The sequence below is a fragment of the Neopsephotus bourkii genome, unplaced genomic scaffold (assembly GCF_033783945.1).
Source record: "Neopsephotus bourkii isolate Nb327-2 ecotype Australia unplaced genomic scaffold, CSIRO-AGI_Nbou_v1 NB_593, whole genome shotgun sequence".
Classification (NCBI taxonomy): domain Eukaryota; kingdom Metazoa; phylum Chordata; class Aves; order Psittaciformes; family Psittacidae; genus Neopsephotus; species Neopsephotus bourkii.
In genome coordinates, this window is record NW_026901094.1 from 1,097,364 (window position 1) to 1,116,774 (window position 19,411).

Below are 19,411 nucleotides of genomic sequence, written 5' to 3' on the forward strand. Positions count from 1 at the left end.
TCTGCATCGTGTTTTAAAAACAGCCTCATGAGAAAGGTACTTCCCACCCACCCATCTCAACCCAAAGCAGTTATCAGAGCAAAGAGGATGCCTGAACATCAACACACACCCTCCGAACCTGAACAAGCCAGACCTCAGGGTACAGGTAAGGAGATCCTATGGTGCTGTAGGGTGCTCAGTGGGAATTTAGTTTCCTTTGAATGCCTGTGTTTCCTTGAATGCATCCACCACGGCACTGGCAGAGATGGATTCTGAACAATGATGTGAGCACTGTCTGCTCCCTGAGCAAACAGGACCCGAAGTTCAGAGGGTTTGCTCGGCTCAGTGCACTGAACCATGGATATTTAATGACTTCTATAGGTGCAAAGCATCCTCCCCTTCACTTCCACATGGCAACTACATGCACAGGATACAAACAGAGCTGAGACACACATAAACATCACAGAGGACAACGACATTTTGTGCACATTCCATCTGATTACATCCGTGGTGTGGGCACCATCCCCTGAGGGTCATGGTGTGTCTTTCACGCAGCAGTGACAACAGCAGCATCATCTTTTTGATACAGAAGCACAACTGCAAAACCCGGGGGAGGAGAAGGGATTATTTTCCATTTGCTTCTTGAAACAGATGTCCCTTCCCTCAGACCTGTTTGCTCTCAGGACTGCAGGGTTTTAATCTTTAAAACAATAATGTCATTACAATATCTGTCAAATGCTGTTTTGTAACAAAACAAAACAAATTGCTTCCCCTTTGTAACAACTGTACCCAGTCAATAACGTTGCTCTGCAGCGGTGGGGTGAGCATCAGCCCAGCAAATACCCACCCCAGGGAAACTCCCTCATGTGAACCCAAGCTCCCCCACCGCAGCTCACAGACATGAGGGGGATCAGGCCACTACCCAAACCTGGCTTCACTGTGCCCACAGCTGCCAAGAAAACTCACTGAGTGACCCCCAGGAACTCCCTTGAGACTGAAAGCAGCTCTGGCCACAGGGCTCAGCCCAAATTCAGACACAGCCACGGGGCTGATTCCCTCTCGCACCATCGCATGCTGGTACCGCAGTTGCTTCCCGATCTCCTGTGCCTGCCTTGCTTTGGAACAGGAAAAGACAACTAAAAGCCTCCAGAAAGTCTCACTTGAGCTGACTCTATTTAGGGAACATTTGAGCTATCACCAGCTCTACATCTGCTAGAGAAAACATATTGTGCCTCTGAACAGAGATATACAACAACCAAAATCCATATTCCTTCCAAAGAAAATCCCACAAACAGGAAGCGCAGGCTCCAGTAGGCAAACACAGCCTTGACGGGGTGACCCTGGAGAGAGGAACTTGTCATCATCCTACCTGCAGAAGCCAGTAGCACCTTCTGTGAAACGTGGGGATGATGGAGGAATGGACGTAGCAGCCGTACAAGCACTAGGGACAGAACAGAGAAGGAAAGTTGGGTTAGTAAAGGAAACCATCACCCAGGAGGCAGCACCAGGGAAGAGACTGGCAGCATGTTATCTGCTATTAGAGGATGCTGTTCTGAAGTCGGTCCAGGGCTGGGAACACTCAACAGCAGCTTATGGCACCCCCCAGTTATTTGAGCATCACCACAGGTTACGGAATCACCCTCCCAGCAGTCCACCACAGCACAGCCACCCATGAGCCTCCCCTGAGCTGCACTTGCATCTTCACTTCAGCATGGTTTTATTCTTTAAAACCCAACACACCCATCTCTGTCTCATCACCAGGGTATGTAAACTGAAAACTTAGGGTTTATAACCTCAGGAAGCTCCTGTCAAGGTATTTCATGCCACAGCATCACTAGTGATGTGAAGGGTGACACGTGGCATCAAGGGTTTACCGGTGCCGTGGGGGTGCCCACGCTCAGTGCCAAGTGATGCCGGTGCGTTGTCAAGCAGCAGCACTTGCCGGTGAGCACACGGCGCTATGGCAGCATCTCCTCCCCAGATCTGCGCTCACAAGGTCAGCCTGAATTAAAAAGGATTTAAGGGCTGCTGGCTGCTATCACGGAGTTATTTTTAAAATACAAATGACAAAGATTAATAATGTTTTTAAATGTGTCAAGGGTACATCCACAACACAAAACCAGCGAGGAAAACAGAGGGGAAAAACCTGCAGAAAATAATCCAAAGAAAAGCTTAACACTTAAATCCCAGCACTCAGCCTGAGGAAAAGCGGATGCTGTTTGTTGAAGATAATCCCTGACAGCGACTCCTGGCTGCATGGCACCAGGGGCTGCATTTAAAGGTCTTTAATGTTCAGTTCTGCTGAGTCAGAGCTGGTCCCTGCTATGGAAAGCGGACTGGAAGGTGCAGCATCTCTCACTCCGACCAGCTTCCCAGCGAGGATGGGCAAGCTGGTCTGGGGCACGCCACCGGAGCAGGTAGGAGCATCCATGAACATCCCCAGCACCTCGTACAGTGCACATCAATACACACCAGCAACCCATTGTTTGCTGCTGGGAGCCTGACTGACATTGCACCAGGATTAAGACATGTAATGACAGGCACTAGTGCTGAGCTCCTGGTAGCTCCCTGCAGTCAGTAGGTAGGAAAGCTGCTCTCTACCTCCAGATCTGTCTCACATATAATTCTAGAGGTGTCAATAATGAATTACATAAAAGCTGCCCACCTCCACAGAACTGGTTCTCAACATCTCTGCAAACCGGTACAAAAAGCCTCCTAATGGCTCACAGAATGTACATCAGGACATGGGAATCCAGTTCTGGGTTGATGCTTTGGGGCTGGATGTTCTAACTTGGGTAGCTGAGATGAAGGAGATCCACGTGTAAGCAACCCCCTGGCCTTGGAGAGACAGGAGGGGTTTTTCTTCACTGTGGACTGAGCCTGTGGAGAGATGGAGTGGGAGAAAGAGACCCCAGAAACCCAGCTTCTGGAGGAAGGACGGAATGAGTGATGGCAGCAATAAAAGCTACATTAATTTTCACATAAAAAGGCATTAAAAAATGTTTAAGATATAAATAGAAACCTCAGAAGTCCGAGCCTCCCTGTTTTGGAGGATTTTCAAGGTTAATGAGTTAAGGGCTGTTAGATGACATCTCCTAGCATGGCACATGTGGGTTAACAGAAGCGGGTGCATCCTCACCTCCAACAAGGACAGGGATGGTCCCTCTGCCTCACCAAGAGCCAGTGGCAGCTGCTCCACACCACACCACAATTCATTAGGAGAAGGGAATTACCTGCCGGGCTGGCCTTAGGAGACTGGATGGAGGGAACGTGGAATGCCTTTAGCTAAAGGAGTCTTCAAATGAATCCTTGCTCAGAACAGGCAGAAGGGGTTTCATTAACTGGGGTTTCTTTATCGGGTCTTTACTGGGGAGGGCGAGGCAGCACAGGGCTGCGTGTCTGTGGCTATGTTAATGCCAGGCTGGGCGCTCAGCCAACGCATTAAGTGAAATCGAATTCCTGAAACCAGCTTTAATCAGCAGATTTTTAAGGTTAGAATGACTCTCTCCTCTGGAAGGCTTGCCAAGGTTAATTCCGTCCTGAGCAGCCGGAATTAATGGGCTGGACAGGGGAGAACATTTTTCACCATTCCCTTTTTCAAGTTGACCAAATCTCCAGGAGGGAAGAGAAGAGAAGGCAGTTCCAAGGGGTCTGAGGAGAAACACCACTCCAGCAGCCTGACTGCTGCTCTGAGAACAGAGCTGAGACGGGAGCAGGAACCAGCGCCGGGACCAGCATCAGGCATCAGCCCGACCCCTACGGAAGCCAGGGGATGCGGATCCTGGGCCATGGGATCGTTCCCATCCTTGTTGCCATGGCAGGACAGGGATGCCCACGGTTGCTGCCGTGTGGTCCAGGGTTGCAGCATCAGCTCCTGCAGCCACCTTCTGGGGAGGGCTGTGCTTGTCCTTGCACATGTTCAGAGCAGAGGGGAGCTGTGCAATTACAGCTGCCCACCCCTCCATTGAAATGCAGTCCACATCTTGTGTTATCAAACTTCGGGGAACTGGAGGGGGGGAATCAAAGTATTGGTGGATTTTTTTTAATCCTGAGCTCCTTAAAGTGATTGTGGCTTATTTAAAAATAAGGCAATAATGCTGAGGTGTTCTTCCTTAACGAGAACACCTTGGGAACGGGAATTGGAAAGCGAGAGAATCAAATATTCAAGATAGGCTTGGACAGGCTTTGAAATTCTCCTCCCCAGTGAGTTACCCCAGTGGATATTTAAAAGAAATAACAACTGCCTGGATTTTGTTCAGATTTTCACACTGAGCCCCAATTCCCTTAATAAGGAGCTAAATCAATCTTTAGAGAACAAATCACGTAAGACCTGTGGCTCTAAATTATTCAAATATACTGGAGTCATTTTCTGGTGTAAGGCTTCAAGTTCTAACGCCCCATCAGCCCGCAGGGCCAGAGCAGGCACCACAGGTTACCAGGGAAAAAGGACTGTGCCGGCAGGCATGGGATGGAGCAGGCTCCTGCTCAGCACCATGGACCATGTGCGAACCCCAACAGCTCAGATTTGCACCGAGTTCATGAAACAGACTTTTCAAAGCACTGTGCTCATGGCAACAGCAGTAAAAAAATGCCACAAATAACGGAATGTGACTACGAGACAAGTGAAATCCAAAGTATGTTGGAAAAAGAAAAGTAAAAAGAAGAAAGCAGGAAATCACCACAATAGGGGATGTTAAATTCCTCAGAAAAAGGCTCCTGGATCAAGCAAATACACCTGCAAAAGACAAGGCTGCTGCTTGCAGCCCCCTGAGATGTGGTAAGAGCCCAAAGCCCACATACAAATGGCCACCAAATACCCCAAGGAGCCCAGTGCAAGGGAAGGATCATGCCCCAAGCAGTGCCTGGATTTGTGCTCCAACACGTGCTGGCTTCTGCCTAGTCCTGTGCTCCATGATGGATGGCGAGCAAAGGCAGACACATCTCTGGAGCCTGGTTCTGGTGCCAGAGCATCACATTCCCCACAGCCCAGAGCAGGACATCAAAACCCCCAGCAGGAACATAATGCCAATGCTTAACAAACCAGGAACAGGGACACCACCACCCTGATGCCCTGGGATGCTGGTAGCACACGGGCAAGGAAAGCCACCACCGCCACTCCTATCTCCTGCTGTGGTGCCAAGCAGTGCACTCCAACCACATCCCCATTACACCACCCTGTTAAACCATCCCCATTACACCGCCACACCACTCAGGATCTCCTCCTGTAATTACACCAGCGACTTCAGAGCTTCTGCACCCCTTTCCATAGGGAACAGCACACAGCTTGCAGCTGCAGCACTGCCACTGTGGATCAAACCTCCCGGGAAAGCTGAGTGAGGCGTTAGCTTCATTCTTCTCATCATGCTGATGACAGGGTACAGGTCTCCTAAATTAGCAGCTCTGTCTGAGCCCAATCAAGCTCTGCCCTCACCCTCAGCCTGCCCATTACCGCTGCACCAGGAGAGGTGCAGCACAGCCATGCGACAGCATTCAGGCTGCCCTGGTACAGGCTTCTCAGATGGAGAGAAGAGTGTGGAAAAGCAGCTTGTAAGCTCTCAATGCAGTAACCTGAGTTCCAGAGATACCAGTCAAAATACAAGAAAACCAACTCTCCCATCCCTATCACAGACATTTCCATTATCCATTTATATATACCACTGTTACCCCATTCATGTCACCAACTTCCTCATATCCCAGCAGAGACACTGCCCAATCTACCTGAAATCGATTTCTCTGGATTTCATACAGATTGTGATCAGAGAAATTTGTGAGCTCTTTGTAGTAATTCATTTGTTTTACACACAGGAGCAATTTCCCATCCAGGTCTGTAACAAGTACCCACTAAATTCTCTGCCAATCTTCTTTCACTTGGGCAGAGCACGGGTGGAAAAGCAAGGCAAGCGAAAACCTCAGGTCTCTAACGTGAGCTGCCTGTTGGCCACCAAATTAGAAGCATTGGGGAAACCCCTCTGATTTTATGTGTATCACCTCTCTTCTCAAACAGACTGGAAGTGAGCACCCTCCGAGATCGGGTTATCTCGCAGCAGATGGGCCTTCCTTCAGGACAGAGATGCTAAAGCCACGGACACGTTCCAAATCCATTTAAACATCAGATTAGGCTTGCCCCTGTCAGCCGCCGGAGCTGGGAGACAGCAGCGGCTCCCGCCTGCTCCATTAATCAACATTCAGCGAGAAAAGGCAACGTGCTGCTATAAACCCCCTGACTCGGTGCCAACACCACGCACGGGGAACCTTGAGCCATCAATCTTCCTGTTCCTCCCCTGACAGCGAGATGTGGCTGGGGAAAGGGGGAGCAGCGGCGGGGGCTCGGCCAGGCGCAGGAGAAGAAGGTTTTTGACAGCAAAGTGATGCTCAGTGACACCAAGCTGACAGGGATGCGAGGAGACACCGGCCCCAATGCTCCTCCGCACAGATCAGCCCCAGTTCAGCTTTATAAATGGGAATATGGGGAGGTGTAACTGTGGGTGAACTGTGTGGCGCTGAGGAATCACCCAGGGGGGGAGGCAGGCTGCACCCAGAGGTCCTGTTTTGATCTAAAAAGAGATGAAAGTGTCATAACATAAGGAGGCATCCAAAATTTCCCGTCACTGCTGCAAATCTTCAAGTAAAACACTGCTAAACATGTTTTCTCACTCCTGATCTTAGTGAAACACAGACATTAGATGGGTTGGATTTTCCTCTGATGTGTATAGATGGTAACTTTGACTCAGTAAAGCACGAAACCCTGCTCAGATCTCGGTGCTGGATCGCTCTGTGCTGCTGCTGCTGTTTGCCTTTTATCCACCACAACAAAACTTAGGCAAGTGCTTACAGTTCGCCAATTTGGGCACGGAGTCCCTGTGCACTAACAGGAGATCTCAAACACCATCTCTAGGTGGTCACAAAGTCCCACAGAACCTGACCCTTCCTTTTGGGCTACTGCTGCAGGGCTGCAGCACCGGCGCCTGGCTGCGGCTCCAGCTGCCAGAGTTTGGTTTGAATCCTACTGGCTCTTATCTGACGTGCCTCAAACCCTCCCGATGCCCTTGATGTCACCAGCAGTTACACCTAGATAACGGCTTCTGGACTGAGCCCAGGGATCTCATTTGATGGCTAATCACAGGAGGAGAGGTTACCGCAGCCTCCAGACCCAGAGCCAAGCTCTGTTCGCTGCAGGACCTTGTCACTTCTGGAAGCTTTTGTTACCCAATATTGTTCTCTTTACCTCGGGACTCGTTAGAAAGCAATTTTTGAGATGTTCAATATTTAATGAAATATTTAAATGTTTAATGGGTTCTTTTCCAAACCCTGTTTTCCTCCTGTGGAGTTCTGAAGTCACTGCAAGGATTGCGGGTTTAACTTTCTTACTGTTAGAAATGATGCTCCTGATGACATGGGCTAATTGCCAGGAATCTGCATCTATGAGTACCAAACTTCAGTATCCCAGATTCTAAAATCTACATTTCATGCCTGCAATCCTAAACTGTTTGCCTGACAGACATCCCTCCGCTCCCCAATCTGATCCTCACACCTTTCTGTCCCAGACTATGGACCTTCACCTGCAGACTCCTCACTCAAATGATTCCCAAACGCCTCCTATCACTGGGGCACTTTGCTGCATCTTCCTCACTGCAGGAAGGTGAGCAGTCCCTAAAAAGCAACGTGTTTCTTCCCTAGAGTTTTCCAGTGAACACCATTTCCTTTAGGTCTGGTCTTTGGACTCTCTATGTACTGTGCTGATGCATGAAACCGGATTGCAACGCTTCTTCTCGCAGTACCTGTGTGGGGTTTCCCCTGACCTTGCACCACGGGCTGACACCACCGCAGCACGGTGCAGGCAGCACCAGCCTCTTCAGTGTTTCTACTGGTAATTCTTTTAATAAAAACTCTTTAATTATGTATGAAAAGCAAAGCAGGAGGCCAGTTCAGCAAGGAGCGACAGCTTTAATCTCGGTGTGCGTGGCAGCAACCCTGCCTGGTGGGAATTGTGCCATCCACTGCAACGTGGTGAGGCTTTCAACACCATTCCCGAATCACCTGCACCACATCCTGCACGGAATCACAGTGAAAGGCACAAGGTGCTGTTTCTCCAACAAGTGAGCATCAGACAGCGTCTCTACAAGCACAAAATCCAATAGGAATTCTCTGTTGTTTGCAATGCTGTCAACTGTGAGACGATTCAATAGGAACTGCCCACGCTAGCCTGCTACTTCATTGCTCAAATTGGTATTAGCCACACACTTGCAACTGGGTTATCCTTGAGTTCTGACTACAACTAACTTCATAAAATCTTTCATGAATTCCATAGGAAGCACAAATCCAGAGCCTGGTCCTGCTGTAGGATCATTGATATGCAGCCCCACACACCCACCTGCAGTAGCTGCCTGCTCATAAATGCATATTTCTTTATTAATATGGGGAAACTTTAATCTCAGCCTAATTTTACCTTTAGGGAAGCTATATCCCAAGGCTGCCAGGAGCTAAAACCCTCCAGATGCAGCGGTGTGATTTGTATTCAAAGCAGCAGGTCTATCTGTCAACATGTTTGTCTCCCCTATCTGCCAACTCTTATTTATAATCCCATTCAGATTAATGAATGACAGTAGTTCTCATCACAAGAAATCTGATTAATCAATTTAAGTGCTTAATCACTCTGGCCAGGGTGAGAACCGGAGGGGAGGGATGCTGCCTGGATAGGGACAAAGTTGTGAGACGTAGGAGGAAAATGGGAACAACGCAAGGGGGGAGCATGCATGGGATCCTCAATGGGATTATGAGATTCCCAGGAGGTGAAAGCTTCCTTAGAGCTGGTGGGAACCACAGGGGATGACCATGATAACCCAGCCGGGCATCCTGGAGGCCATGAGTGCTCTGGATGAGATGATAACCCAGCCAGGCATCCTGCACAGCATGCTGCTCCAAATTAGCTCCCATCCATCACCTTCCCATGCCACAAAACACCCACTTGGGGTTTCATTAGAGCTTGTCTTGAATGCTCTAGAATAATCTCCAGGGTTTTCAGGAGACCAGAGAGGTGTTTCAGATGATGGGAAAGAGGCAAGCTTGAGCACAAATCACTAACTTCTAGGAGGATTACCTAGAACAGAGGCCATGGAGAGTGAAGCTAATCTTGTGGATGCCCTAAATGACATGGTAAAACCAAAAACCTTTACAGAACAACTGAACCACAGGAATAACATCATCTTCTGTTCCATGAAAGCAAAGTTGACAGAGAAGTACCACTCTTTGCTGGCAGACAAGATATAGCTGAGCTCTATGACAAAGCAGCAGGCGCTCCTCATGAATATGAAGATAACAGGCATCTTGTGAATACACCAGTCAATATTGCTTCCAAATCAGCCAGAGCTGTCCTCCTGCCAAGCCTTGTCTCATGGCCACTCACTGGAAATTAAGCTCAGAGCCTCCCTATCCTGCTCTTCAGGAACTGAAGCCCAGCATTATTAAATCTTTGCATCACTGATCCGACAACAAACGGGGAATTGCTGCAAACGGGAATTACAAGTGACCAAAGGAGCGTGGAGGAGCCAGGAACAGGGTGTTTGGGGAAGATGAACTGCTTTCAAGGAAACAAGTGCCTTGGTTACCATTTCTCCAAGATGAGGGAACATTTCTTGGAGGGCAATGATGGCTCTGGAGAGGATGAAACAGTGCAAGTGCAAAAAGAGATGGTTAAGAGCAGATCTGGGGGACTTAAGTTTAATGCAAAGCCCAGACTCCCAATTTCACAGGTAGGGAAAAAGCCCAACAACACCAGCATCAGTGGGGGGTTAGTAAGAGGAAAAGCGGTACAACAGGCTGCCTGGCTCCATGGTTTTCCAACCCAATCCTCAGCAGTTCCTAAGTGGGATACATAAAACCTCCAGGACAGAGACATTACCCAGGTCCCTGCACATCATCTTGACTCCAGCAGCTTGTGCAGCCGCACGTTTCCCCAGGTATGAGGTTTCTTGACTGTCACCACAAGGTTAGAAGAATTGTGAGCTGGAAAATCATGGAGCATATTAATGTCATCCTGAAATATGACCACTATACACACAAGTATTTCATATTTATTCTCTTTTAGAAATGTTACAAAGACAATATAATGAGAACACTGCAAACAAGTGTTTTCCTCCTAATCTGGCAATAAAAATACGTCAAAGAAATGCCTAAAATCCTAATAGGAGAACAAAAAAAATAATGGGCTAGGCTATGACAGGATTTAGCTGTGACTTTACTCAAAGGCTTTAATCATGTCTAGTGCAACGTAAATGGAAAATCAGATACACACCTGTTCAAACCATTAATGTCTGTGTTGGTTGTCTCAGCTGTTATAGGAGCTGAGACCGAACAGATTTGGTGGAGGTTAATGAAGATAGGTAGAGGTCTAAATACATTTCCATCTGAGGAAACCCTGCACACAGGAAGGATTACGGAGCTGGTCTTAGTGGAGACACGACTGAGGTGGCAAACACACAATTATAAAGAGATTTAGAAAGTGATTAGTCATTGCATTTGAGCATGTGCTGCAAGAAAAGAACAAAGGCTTTCTTCATTAAATTAATGTCTGATAAACTCAGAACGAACAAAGAGGGAATGCTCTTTTTGCCAGGGGACAGCCAGGCCTTGGAAGTCAGCACCACGGGAAAGGGGGAGCTGATGCTACAGATGGATTGCAAAGGGCTGAAGAATGTAAGACCCAGAGCCAGGGTAACAGGCATCAAGAGGGAGAGTGTCAGTACCCCACCTGACCTTGGGTCTCGATTTCAACCCTGGGATTCTGTCGGGATGCTCCCACCTGTGCTCTGTTCAACAGGGACACCAAGAGGGAGCAGGGAAGTGAATCCTATGGGATACCCAGTGGGGGGCAGGAGGGTGAAAAGCAAATACCAGCTCTGTAGGACAAGAGACCGGGATGTGCTTGGGGTGAGGATGTCAAATATCCATCACCTTCTCAGGCCCAGCTGCCTTTACTGAGGCCATCATGCAGGCAGAAGTTAGAAAAGATTGTATTATCCAGCTGGATCTCTCATTCAGGAACAAAGAGACCATTACAGCATGGGAAAACAAGACAAAAATGACAGTGCCCTGGGGCAATGCAAGCTGAGCCAGTGCTGTTTGCAGACACCACGGTGGGGCACAGGGCAGAGGGTGCGATGCATTCACCATCTTTCATGGTTTAGGCCCGTAAGGACCTAAAGACTAACAAACACAACTTCTATCACGTATATAAATGCACAGAAGAACTTTTGGGAGCTATTAATTATATACACAGCTCGAACTTGGAGTGATTTTGTGCTGGAATGGACCAGCAGCCTGAGCCGCAATCTTGTTTTGGCAGCCTCCCCTGTGCAGAATTAGCCCTGGGGTTACCAGCAGACACACTCCAGTGTGCCTGCAAAGTGACACATTCAGCTCGTTTGTGAGATACCCGCTTTCTTGGACCTCATCTCTTTATAGTGCTTACTTACATTAAGATCAGAAGCCACTGAAGTCAGTGGTTCAATGATCAACACGCAGTCTTCCCTGTCTGTTCACTTCAGGCACTTCACAAAGGTGCCTTAACTCACATTAGAGCATCTCAAAGACAGAGGCAGGGCTCTCTGTACCCCATTAAGCACAGAAGCTTCAGAAGTTGGCACTCCCCATTTCAGGAAGTCATTTAAGCTCTGCAGCTACTCCTGACTTCTGAAAACTGAACCTAAGTGCATGGAAAACTTGGAAGAGTTTTCAAACCTCCTCCCAGTGAACCCCTTAATTAAAAAGCATTTACAGAACCTAAAATTATCACATATGCCAATACTAAATCTTCCCATCCCTGTGCAAAGAGCTTCACTACTGCTCACAACCAAGAGCTGAAGCTACAGTTAGCAAGCATTTAAGAATGCCTTCCTGGACAAGCTGTTGTAGAAATACTAAGTTCCTACTGCTTGCAACCAACTTCTAAATATTTCATTCCTGTCCCCAAAACCCCAAACCATTCATTTCTCAAGATTAATGTGCTTAAATTTCCTGAAGTTCACCCCCAGCAAACAGCTGAGCGTTTCTGACATTCAAGAAGCAGCAAAAAAGGTCAGTGTTTTACTTGTATTAATTTTTTATCAGAGAATGGAAAGCTCGATTTTGGAGCAGATAATGAATGTTGGAAGAGTTCTGCTATGGGAAGAGACACAAGATCAGCGCATCCTCTGTCTGAACAATGATCCCTTCCTCCTGTCTTCCTGAGTGACATTATCTGTGAGAATTTACAAGTTATTGCTCTGCTTTGTGAAGGGCTCTCCAGGACTGTTTAACACTTATGACACTTGGGCTGTTGAGGAAGGAAATGACAACTCTGAACGTAAAAGCAAGTGTCTTCCCTCTGCCCTGAGATATTTTGGAGAATACAAGCAAAACCTATAAATGAAAAGCAAATCGTTTTCACATTTGTAAAGTAATTTCTACCCCTGGCAATCAAAGTAGAGATGTCTAAAAAGGATCTGTCTACACGGTGCCAACAAAAGGCTTATTTGTATTCTTTCAGGTGGAATAAGACCTCAAGGTGGAAGCATCTTGGACCTCAGGTCTGGAGGGTCCCTTTCCTCCTGCTCTTTGGGCTGCTCAGCCAACACACGGACAGAAGAGGTACATGCTGTACCACAAGGAGCTGTGTCCGCACTCTTCTGCATGGTGTGGCAATGGCCCTCAGCCAGGGCGCATCCACCGAGTACACAACCTGCAATGTCTCCCATACCCGAACGTGACACGAAGGGATTTAATTCTGCTTTAACTAACTTGTCACTAGCATCCAATTATAGAACCGGTGGGCTTTGCTGATTAATTATGGATTAACTACATGCAAGCCTTCACACAAATTAATCTTATAAACTCTGCTCACACAGATGGGATCTTAGGCATCCTTCTTCAACCTTTTGTACTTTTTAACTAAGAACCTGTAAATGCTACAAACAGCATCACTTGAATGCAGGTCATTTAGCAGGTATTGAGGGTTGGGAAGCACCCCACATCCACGGAGGTGACCCAGACCTCACTGCTTGGAGGGTGACCACAGTGGCACGGCCCTGGGCACTGCAGAAGCTAGGGACAGGGCAGATGGGGTGAGACCCAGGTGGTCATAGGGCACTGACAAATGAAAGTCAACTGATTAGCTGGCAGCTTCAACAGCTCTGCTTCTAAAGGGCTTTCTGCATGTTTTCTCAATAGAAGCAAGACAGCGCTGATGAGGTATCTGACAAAACAGAACGCTGAATCATTTCTAGTGCATCACCTCTGCTCACGCAGAGGGAATCTTCTGTCTTCCCCATCACAGGCAATTAAAACATCCAGACGATTTCTTCTAGGCTGACAGTGCTTGGGAAAGACCATGAGACTGCATGAAACAAACTTTTACCCTTTACACCATTAGGTCTGTTGTTTTCACACCCCTGGTTCTCAAAGTGTTTTACTGCGTGTGGCACATCAGCATCTTTCTCAACCCAACCCATTTGTTCCTTCAATGCAAGTGATGCAAGCAAACAGAGAAGTCATCTGCCTCCAGAGCAGCAGCAGCAGCTGAACCCCTGCTCCTCTGGACAAGGTGCTCCGAAAACCCTCTGTCCCTTTGAGGGATGGAAACAGAACTGCTGGAGAACAGCGTTTCCATGTTCTTTCCATGCCCAGCACAACAAATAGCTTAGTTCTTACAAGAGCAGCTCTGAGGTCCTCACATCCCCATCTGTAAGGCTGACGTTTCTGTTTCAGAGGGCTGCTCTTCATTCCCCACGGCCCAGAGGTGAGATGCACCCATGTCATTACGGATGTCATCTGAGCAAGAGCTGAAACGTTACCTGACCATGGAATGACGTCCCAGTTCAGCTGGTTTCAAGACTGAAATGGTGAGATGCTGCCCCTTGGGAGCAGTCCCTTCTTACTAAACCAGTGTCCATACAGAGAAACTCCACTTTCTAAAGCCTTCCCTGGCTAAACACAGCTCAAGAGCAGATCGATGCTTCCACGTGTAACTCCCAGCATCCAGATCACGGAAGATCCACAGCACCACGTGTAAAGTTAAACACTGTTTGTCTCATCTGTCTAAGCAGTCCTACAGCAGTTGGGACAAAAGGCACAAACACACGCTCATACACTGGTTTACTGCCAAGTTCAAATGCTTCACTGAGACTGACCGTACACTGAGTCTTACTTAAAGCAGCCACAGCACAAGACTGAAAACCAATTCCTCTCAGTCACTGGAACCAAGTTCAGGATTCAAGGAAAAGCAAAAGCAAACAGAAAACTCAGGGTTGCTCAATGTTAACCTGACGTTAACACCACAAAAGGTGTCATTACAAATGAGTCCCAGGAGTGGACAGAAATCTGTTCCCTCAGCTGCCCAATTCATCATTTATATCCAATACCTTGCCTCCAGGTTTACAAATCACAAGGAATTTACCAAGTGTGCTTTCGTATGTTCAAGTGGACAATAAATCATCACCACACCGAAGCCACTCACCTAACACACACGGCTCCAGCTTCATGCCAATTGCTATTCTTGGTAACTATAAAACCAAGCCCAAACCCAGTAAAACCTCCCCACCTGAGCAGTCTTCAACCTAACGATGCAGTATTAAGGATGGATATTAATGCAACTCTTCACCTATTCTTTCTCTAATCCCACACTGAACCTGAAGGGGCCACACGGCCCCACAGAGCCAAGGCTACACATGCCTTCAAAGAGCTTTTAAAATGACATGGGTTTATTTGCATCCAAGGCTCTGCAGGACTCAGACCTTCCCCTGCCACCGCCTGCGGCACCTCCTCAACCTCGGGATGAATCCTCCCCTGAAGGCACAATTACCACCTCCTGCAGGCTGCCCCACAAGATTAATTGTGTGAGCACACATTAATGAAAGCACACAGGGAAGTGTTTAGGGAATATTTTCTCTATTAATCTCCATCAGCAGCAGGGCGGCTGCTGAAGGTGTCGCTTGGTTAAGGTGAGGGAGAAGGACGGGGACACTCTCCCAGATGCAAGCAGAGCCTCCCATGAGCTTTGTCACCATCACCTCCCTTTTCAACTAAGAGGTATTTGGCTTTAGAGCCACGTGCCAGAAGAGTGGGACTTTTAGCAAGAAGAATCACGGTGTGAAACCACCCCTGGCAAGACCCCACTGTGTACTGAATGTTAATTCAGAGGACAGAAAAGCATCCCTTCACTGGGAAACACAAGGTACCATTCCTTCAAAAACCTTCTGACTCCCAAACACCTTTTCCCCCCCAAACTCCAGAGCCTCTTTCATGTTTCTTTCTCTACCAACCGTGTCTCCCGGAGTTCAAGTAAATAACAGTTTGTTTCCTCATTATCTCTTCAGTGTTAAACTCTCCCTTTAAATTAAAGGCTTTTATTTTGCCTTCATTTTCCCAAGCTCATTGATTGCAAGGCTGGATTTTGACACGGTCTAGCTTCCAGCCTAGTTTGGTTTTAAAAACAGCAAACGTGGCTATTTACCTCCCCTGCCTCGAGGAAGGAAGCTGGCTCTCACCTGGCTCACTGCAAATCAATCACAACCTGTACTTAATGCTCTCCTTGAAGGAAGGGAGAGCAGCGGGATGAGGAGCCGAAACCACATCCCCTGCCCTTTGTCAGCAGCACAAAGCTCCGCAGCTCCCGCACCCTTCAAAGCTCCTTGCTCTTTGCAGGCGGATGGCAAACAATTACAGGGGACCTGCGGGTGCTTCCTCCTCATCAGCTCACCCGTCCTCACACAGTGAATGCACGCAGCCTCCAACCAGCACTGAGCACTTCTTCCAGCTCAGCACTGAACTGAGCAGCACTGCAGCTGAAAGGAACATCAACAGAGGTTATCTCCAGCCCTGGGTTCTTTACACTCAGTATGCCCTCTTAATAAATTAGGCATTACCTCGTCAATATTAAGGATGCCACCCCCCCATGCCAGCAGTACCTGTATAAAGTGTGAGCATCATTGCTTTATTTCAAGGTCTGCTTGCAAGTTTAATGTGGAATAAAAAGGTGTTTCTCTGAAGATGTCAAGGAAAAGAGAGGGTCTGACTCGTGCTGAGGCTGGATTTGACCGCGTCTATCAGCTGAGCATCCCTGCAGGGTCTGGGGAGGATACGGTACCCTTGGAGACTCTTCTGAACAGGACCAGTGCCCCAGTGCTCTCCCGCAGCTGATTTTGGGCACCGCACCAAAACAGCAGTCACCTTGTTCTGTTACCATGGGCTCAAGGGGAGCTGGTGAGGAACACCATTAGGCAGAGACCTGTCACAGGGCGGCCACGTTCACATCCGTCAGCGAAGCAATTGGAACCCAAGCCGGTACGGAAACCCTGCACCATTCAGCACAAGCTGCCCGTCCCAGACCAAACATGCATTTTTCAGCCAGTCCCTTCCATTAGTGTCTCCCAGTGCCAGCGAACAAAGCAATTTAGGATCCCAAACGCTTCCCGTGGGACGTGGTTTTGCCGTCATCGATGTACCCTGCAGTACAAAGCGTCTCCTACGTCTGAGTCTCGCCCTACGTGACGCACAGCAGAGATGGGGATTCAGGGCTGAGAAATAGCAATTTTATCAGATTTCCTCCTGCACATCCACAAACCAGACCCATCCTGCTCCTACTCCCCTCACAGCCTGCATGGAGCCTGCCCTGCCAGGAGGGATGTTCATGCCTCTCTTTGCTCTGCATCTTCACACTCATGATGCTGGCAGAGCCAGATGTGTGCAAGAAACAGGGACCACAGAGCACTGGATTCACCAGAGTGACTGTTGAGACACCAACTTATCTCTCCCTTGCAGAGTAGGGGAGGTCCAATAAGTATAAAGTTTAATGCTAGCCTGTTTAATGATATTTTCACTTCAACCGAACTGTAAAATTAACTGAGAACTTACACTAAAAAAAGACTTTTATTTTATGCTGATCATTAACTAAGGAGGTTTCACACTTGAGATCTGTTATATTAAAGGAACTGAAATTGCTTGTATCAATTACCTTATTCTAAGCAGACTGAATTCTCATAAAATATTGAAACTGTTTTTTGACTATGGAGAGGGAGAGAAAGGCTGAATCATGGGTGGGAAGGGATCCCTGGACCATGCCCCCTGCCCAGGCTATATGGCCTGCCAGCACAGGAGAACCATGAGCAGACACAATCCCATGAGGTTACCCTGTTGATATAAACAGGAGCTGGTTTCTATCAGACCAGGACCAGGACATCCATGCTGGTGCCAAGAGGATGTCTGCAATGCCAGGGCTGGGCTGACCACAGGTCTGGTCACTGGCTTGTTCTCCTCCATCCATGGGTACTCATCAAATACCCAGAGCATCAGCTCAGGCAGGATATGGAGTGATGACACCATCAGTGCCCGGCTGATTGCCTTAATCTGCAGAGCAGCAGCACCCATCACAGTACTTTACCCACCTACACAGCCTGATTAATCTTACCTTTATATCTGCCCATTCGGGGCTTGTATAGTCACAATAAACCTGACTCAGGCAGAAAGAGAAGGAGGCCAGATGAAAGGGGAAACCATGGTCCTGCCTCCTTCATCCTCCCTCTGCCTCAATGAGAATGCACCCACTGGCAGGACACGAGGAGCTGCAGGGTGATGGGGTGGCAGCCACTTGTGCTGCTGGGCTCGTCTGCTCTCCCTCCACAGCACTCCTAATAACCAAGGCAAATTACCTTGCACACCACGTGCCTGAGCAGATCTGGCCTGAAGCTTCCCCTGCCTGGGAGCTGCAGGCATCTGTTTCTGGGGGACCAGTCAAGGGTAAACCAGTAAAGCAAGCTATGACCATTATTCATTAATTATACTTACTTATTTAATTATAATACTGCTCTTTATTATTTGAATAACAGCATAAGTACTGCGGGAAGAGGAGAAATGCTCTCACATGGAAGACAGTCACTGATAAAGAAGCAGTGAATCATTTAGACCTTTAAGATACATTGAGTCCAAGCATTAACCTGGAACTGCCAAGTCCACCACTAAACCATGTCTAGTGCCACGTCTACACATCTGTTTTTAAACTTAACTCCTACAGGAATCCAAGACTGTCTCCAGACTCTTTACTTAAAGCAATTCCTAGAAAAGCATTTACTGAGATGTGGATATTCCTTACCCAGTGGGGTCTCAGTCTTGGACTGCATCCTTAGCAAGTAGATGGTCCAAGCACAGCATCAGCCCCTCTTTCACTCATCATTTGAAAGTATCCTCTGTATTTTTCACCCTATTTCCCTCACATCTGAGTTAAAGTTGTACAACCTCTCGCAGGCTTCCTTCCTCCATCACCATGGGCAGAGCATGGGTGGCGTAATGACATGGAGCATTTGAACCCCAATCAAGGGAGACACTGCAGCCTCCAGCACCCAGCATGTGACACAGACCCACACTACCTTCTGTGGACCACAGGCATCATTTGCTGCCATTTAAATGATCTTCTTCAGGTTCTGACAGTTAAAACAAATGAAGGCACACTCAGCTAGAGCTCCATTACTTTGTCATTTACCTGAAGTAAATATACCTGCAAGGTACACAGTCCAAAACCCAAGAAACAAGCTCAGCAGAACCATTCTCAGTGTAACACATACACCCAGCAAATGGAGATGGAAACACAACTGGCAGAACTGGTTAAGCAGGAGAAGCACTGAGGGAAACTGCAACTGGGAAAAGGTGGGTCAGAGGAGCACCAGCACAGCGAGCAAGTGGAGAAGAGCATCATCCCAAACACCAGCACAGGGAACAGGGCTGAGCATTTCCATCAGGACCACCATACCCTTTGGTTACCTGCACTATAAAACACATCCTCTGGCTGTCAGGATTTGCTATCAGAAATGACAACTCAAGCTCAAATAACTCACCTAAATTCACACTGTCAGTGCCATTATGGTGTTAGAGTAGAAAACATCCTTTGCCTTTCTAGCTTGCATTTCTCACTACAGGAGGCACTTTTCACTGCAGAAGGTACTGACTTAGCCTGGTTGGGTTTGCTAATGAAGTACAGATTATCCACTGGTTTATACAACCACACACTATTTATTTAAACAAAAGCAAAACCTCAACTGTTGGAGAGGGATGAGCACCCATCCATCCACCTCGGCCTAGGCACCTATGAGCAGGATTCCTCTTCATCATATACAGGCATTCAGGGAGGTTTCATGATGCCAAGCCCTAAATTTAGAAGTCATCATCTCCAAGTTGTACGTGAAATGATTCATCGTGGTGACAGCAGCAGCATCTGAAATGGAGTCATTTGGAGGGTAATGTAGACAGGTATTTATAAAGTACCGGGATAATTGCAGGTTTTGAAGCCTTCTAAATATCACTCGTGCCACCCCAGGAAGGTGCGGCTTTTCCTGTGTCTTAGGATGAACCTGCCACGGAGCAGAAATCCACCCATCTTCCTGATCAGGTCAACTTGCCGCCTTCTGTTCTC

The 19,411-nt window shown here is 47.8% G+C and overlaps 1 protein-coding gene across 13 annotated transcripts in view; it reads right to left on the reverse strand.

Annotated features, from left to right (window-relative positions):
* Positions 1 to 19,411, reverse strand: part of CAMTA1 (calmodulin binding transcription activator 1) — a 286,114-nt gene that overhangs the window by 109,992 nt on the left and 156,711 nt on the right. For all 13 annotated transcript variants that reach the window (XM_061351579.1, XM_061351580.1, XM_061351587.1 and 10 more), the window contains one exon: positions 1,349 to 1,420. In XM_061351579.1, coding sequence (XP_061207563.1) covers positions 1,349 to 1,420 — 72 coding nt within the window. The remainder of the gene's footprint in view (positions 1 to 1,348; positions 1,421 to 19,411) is intronic.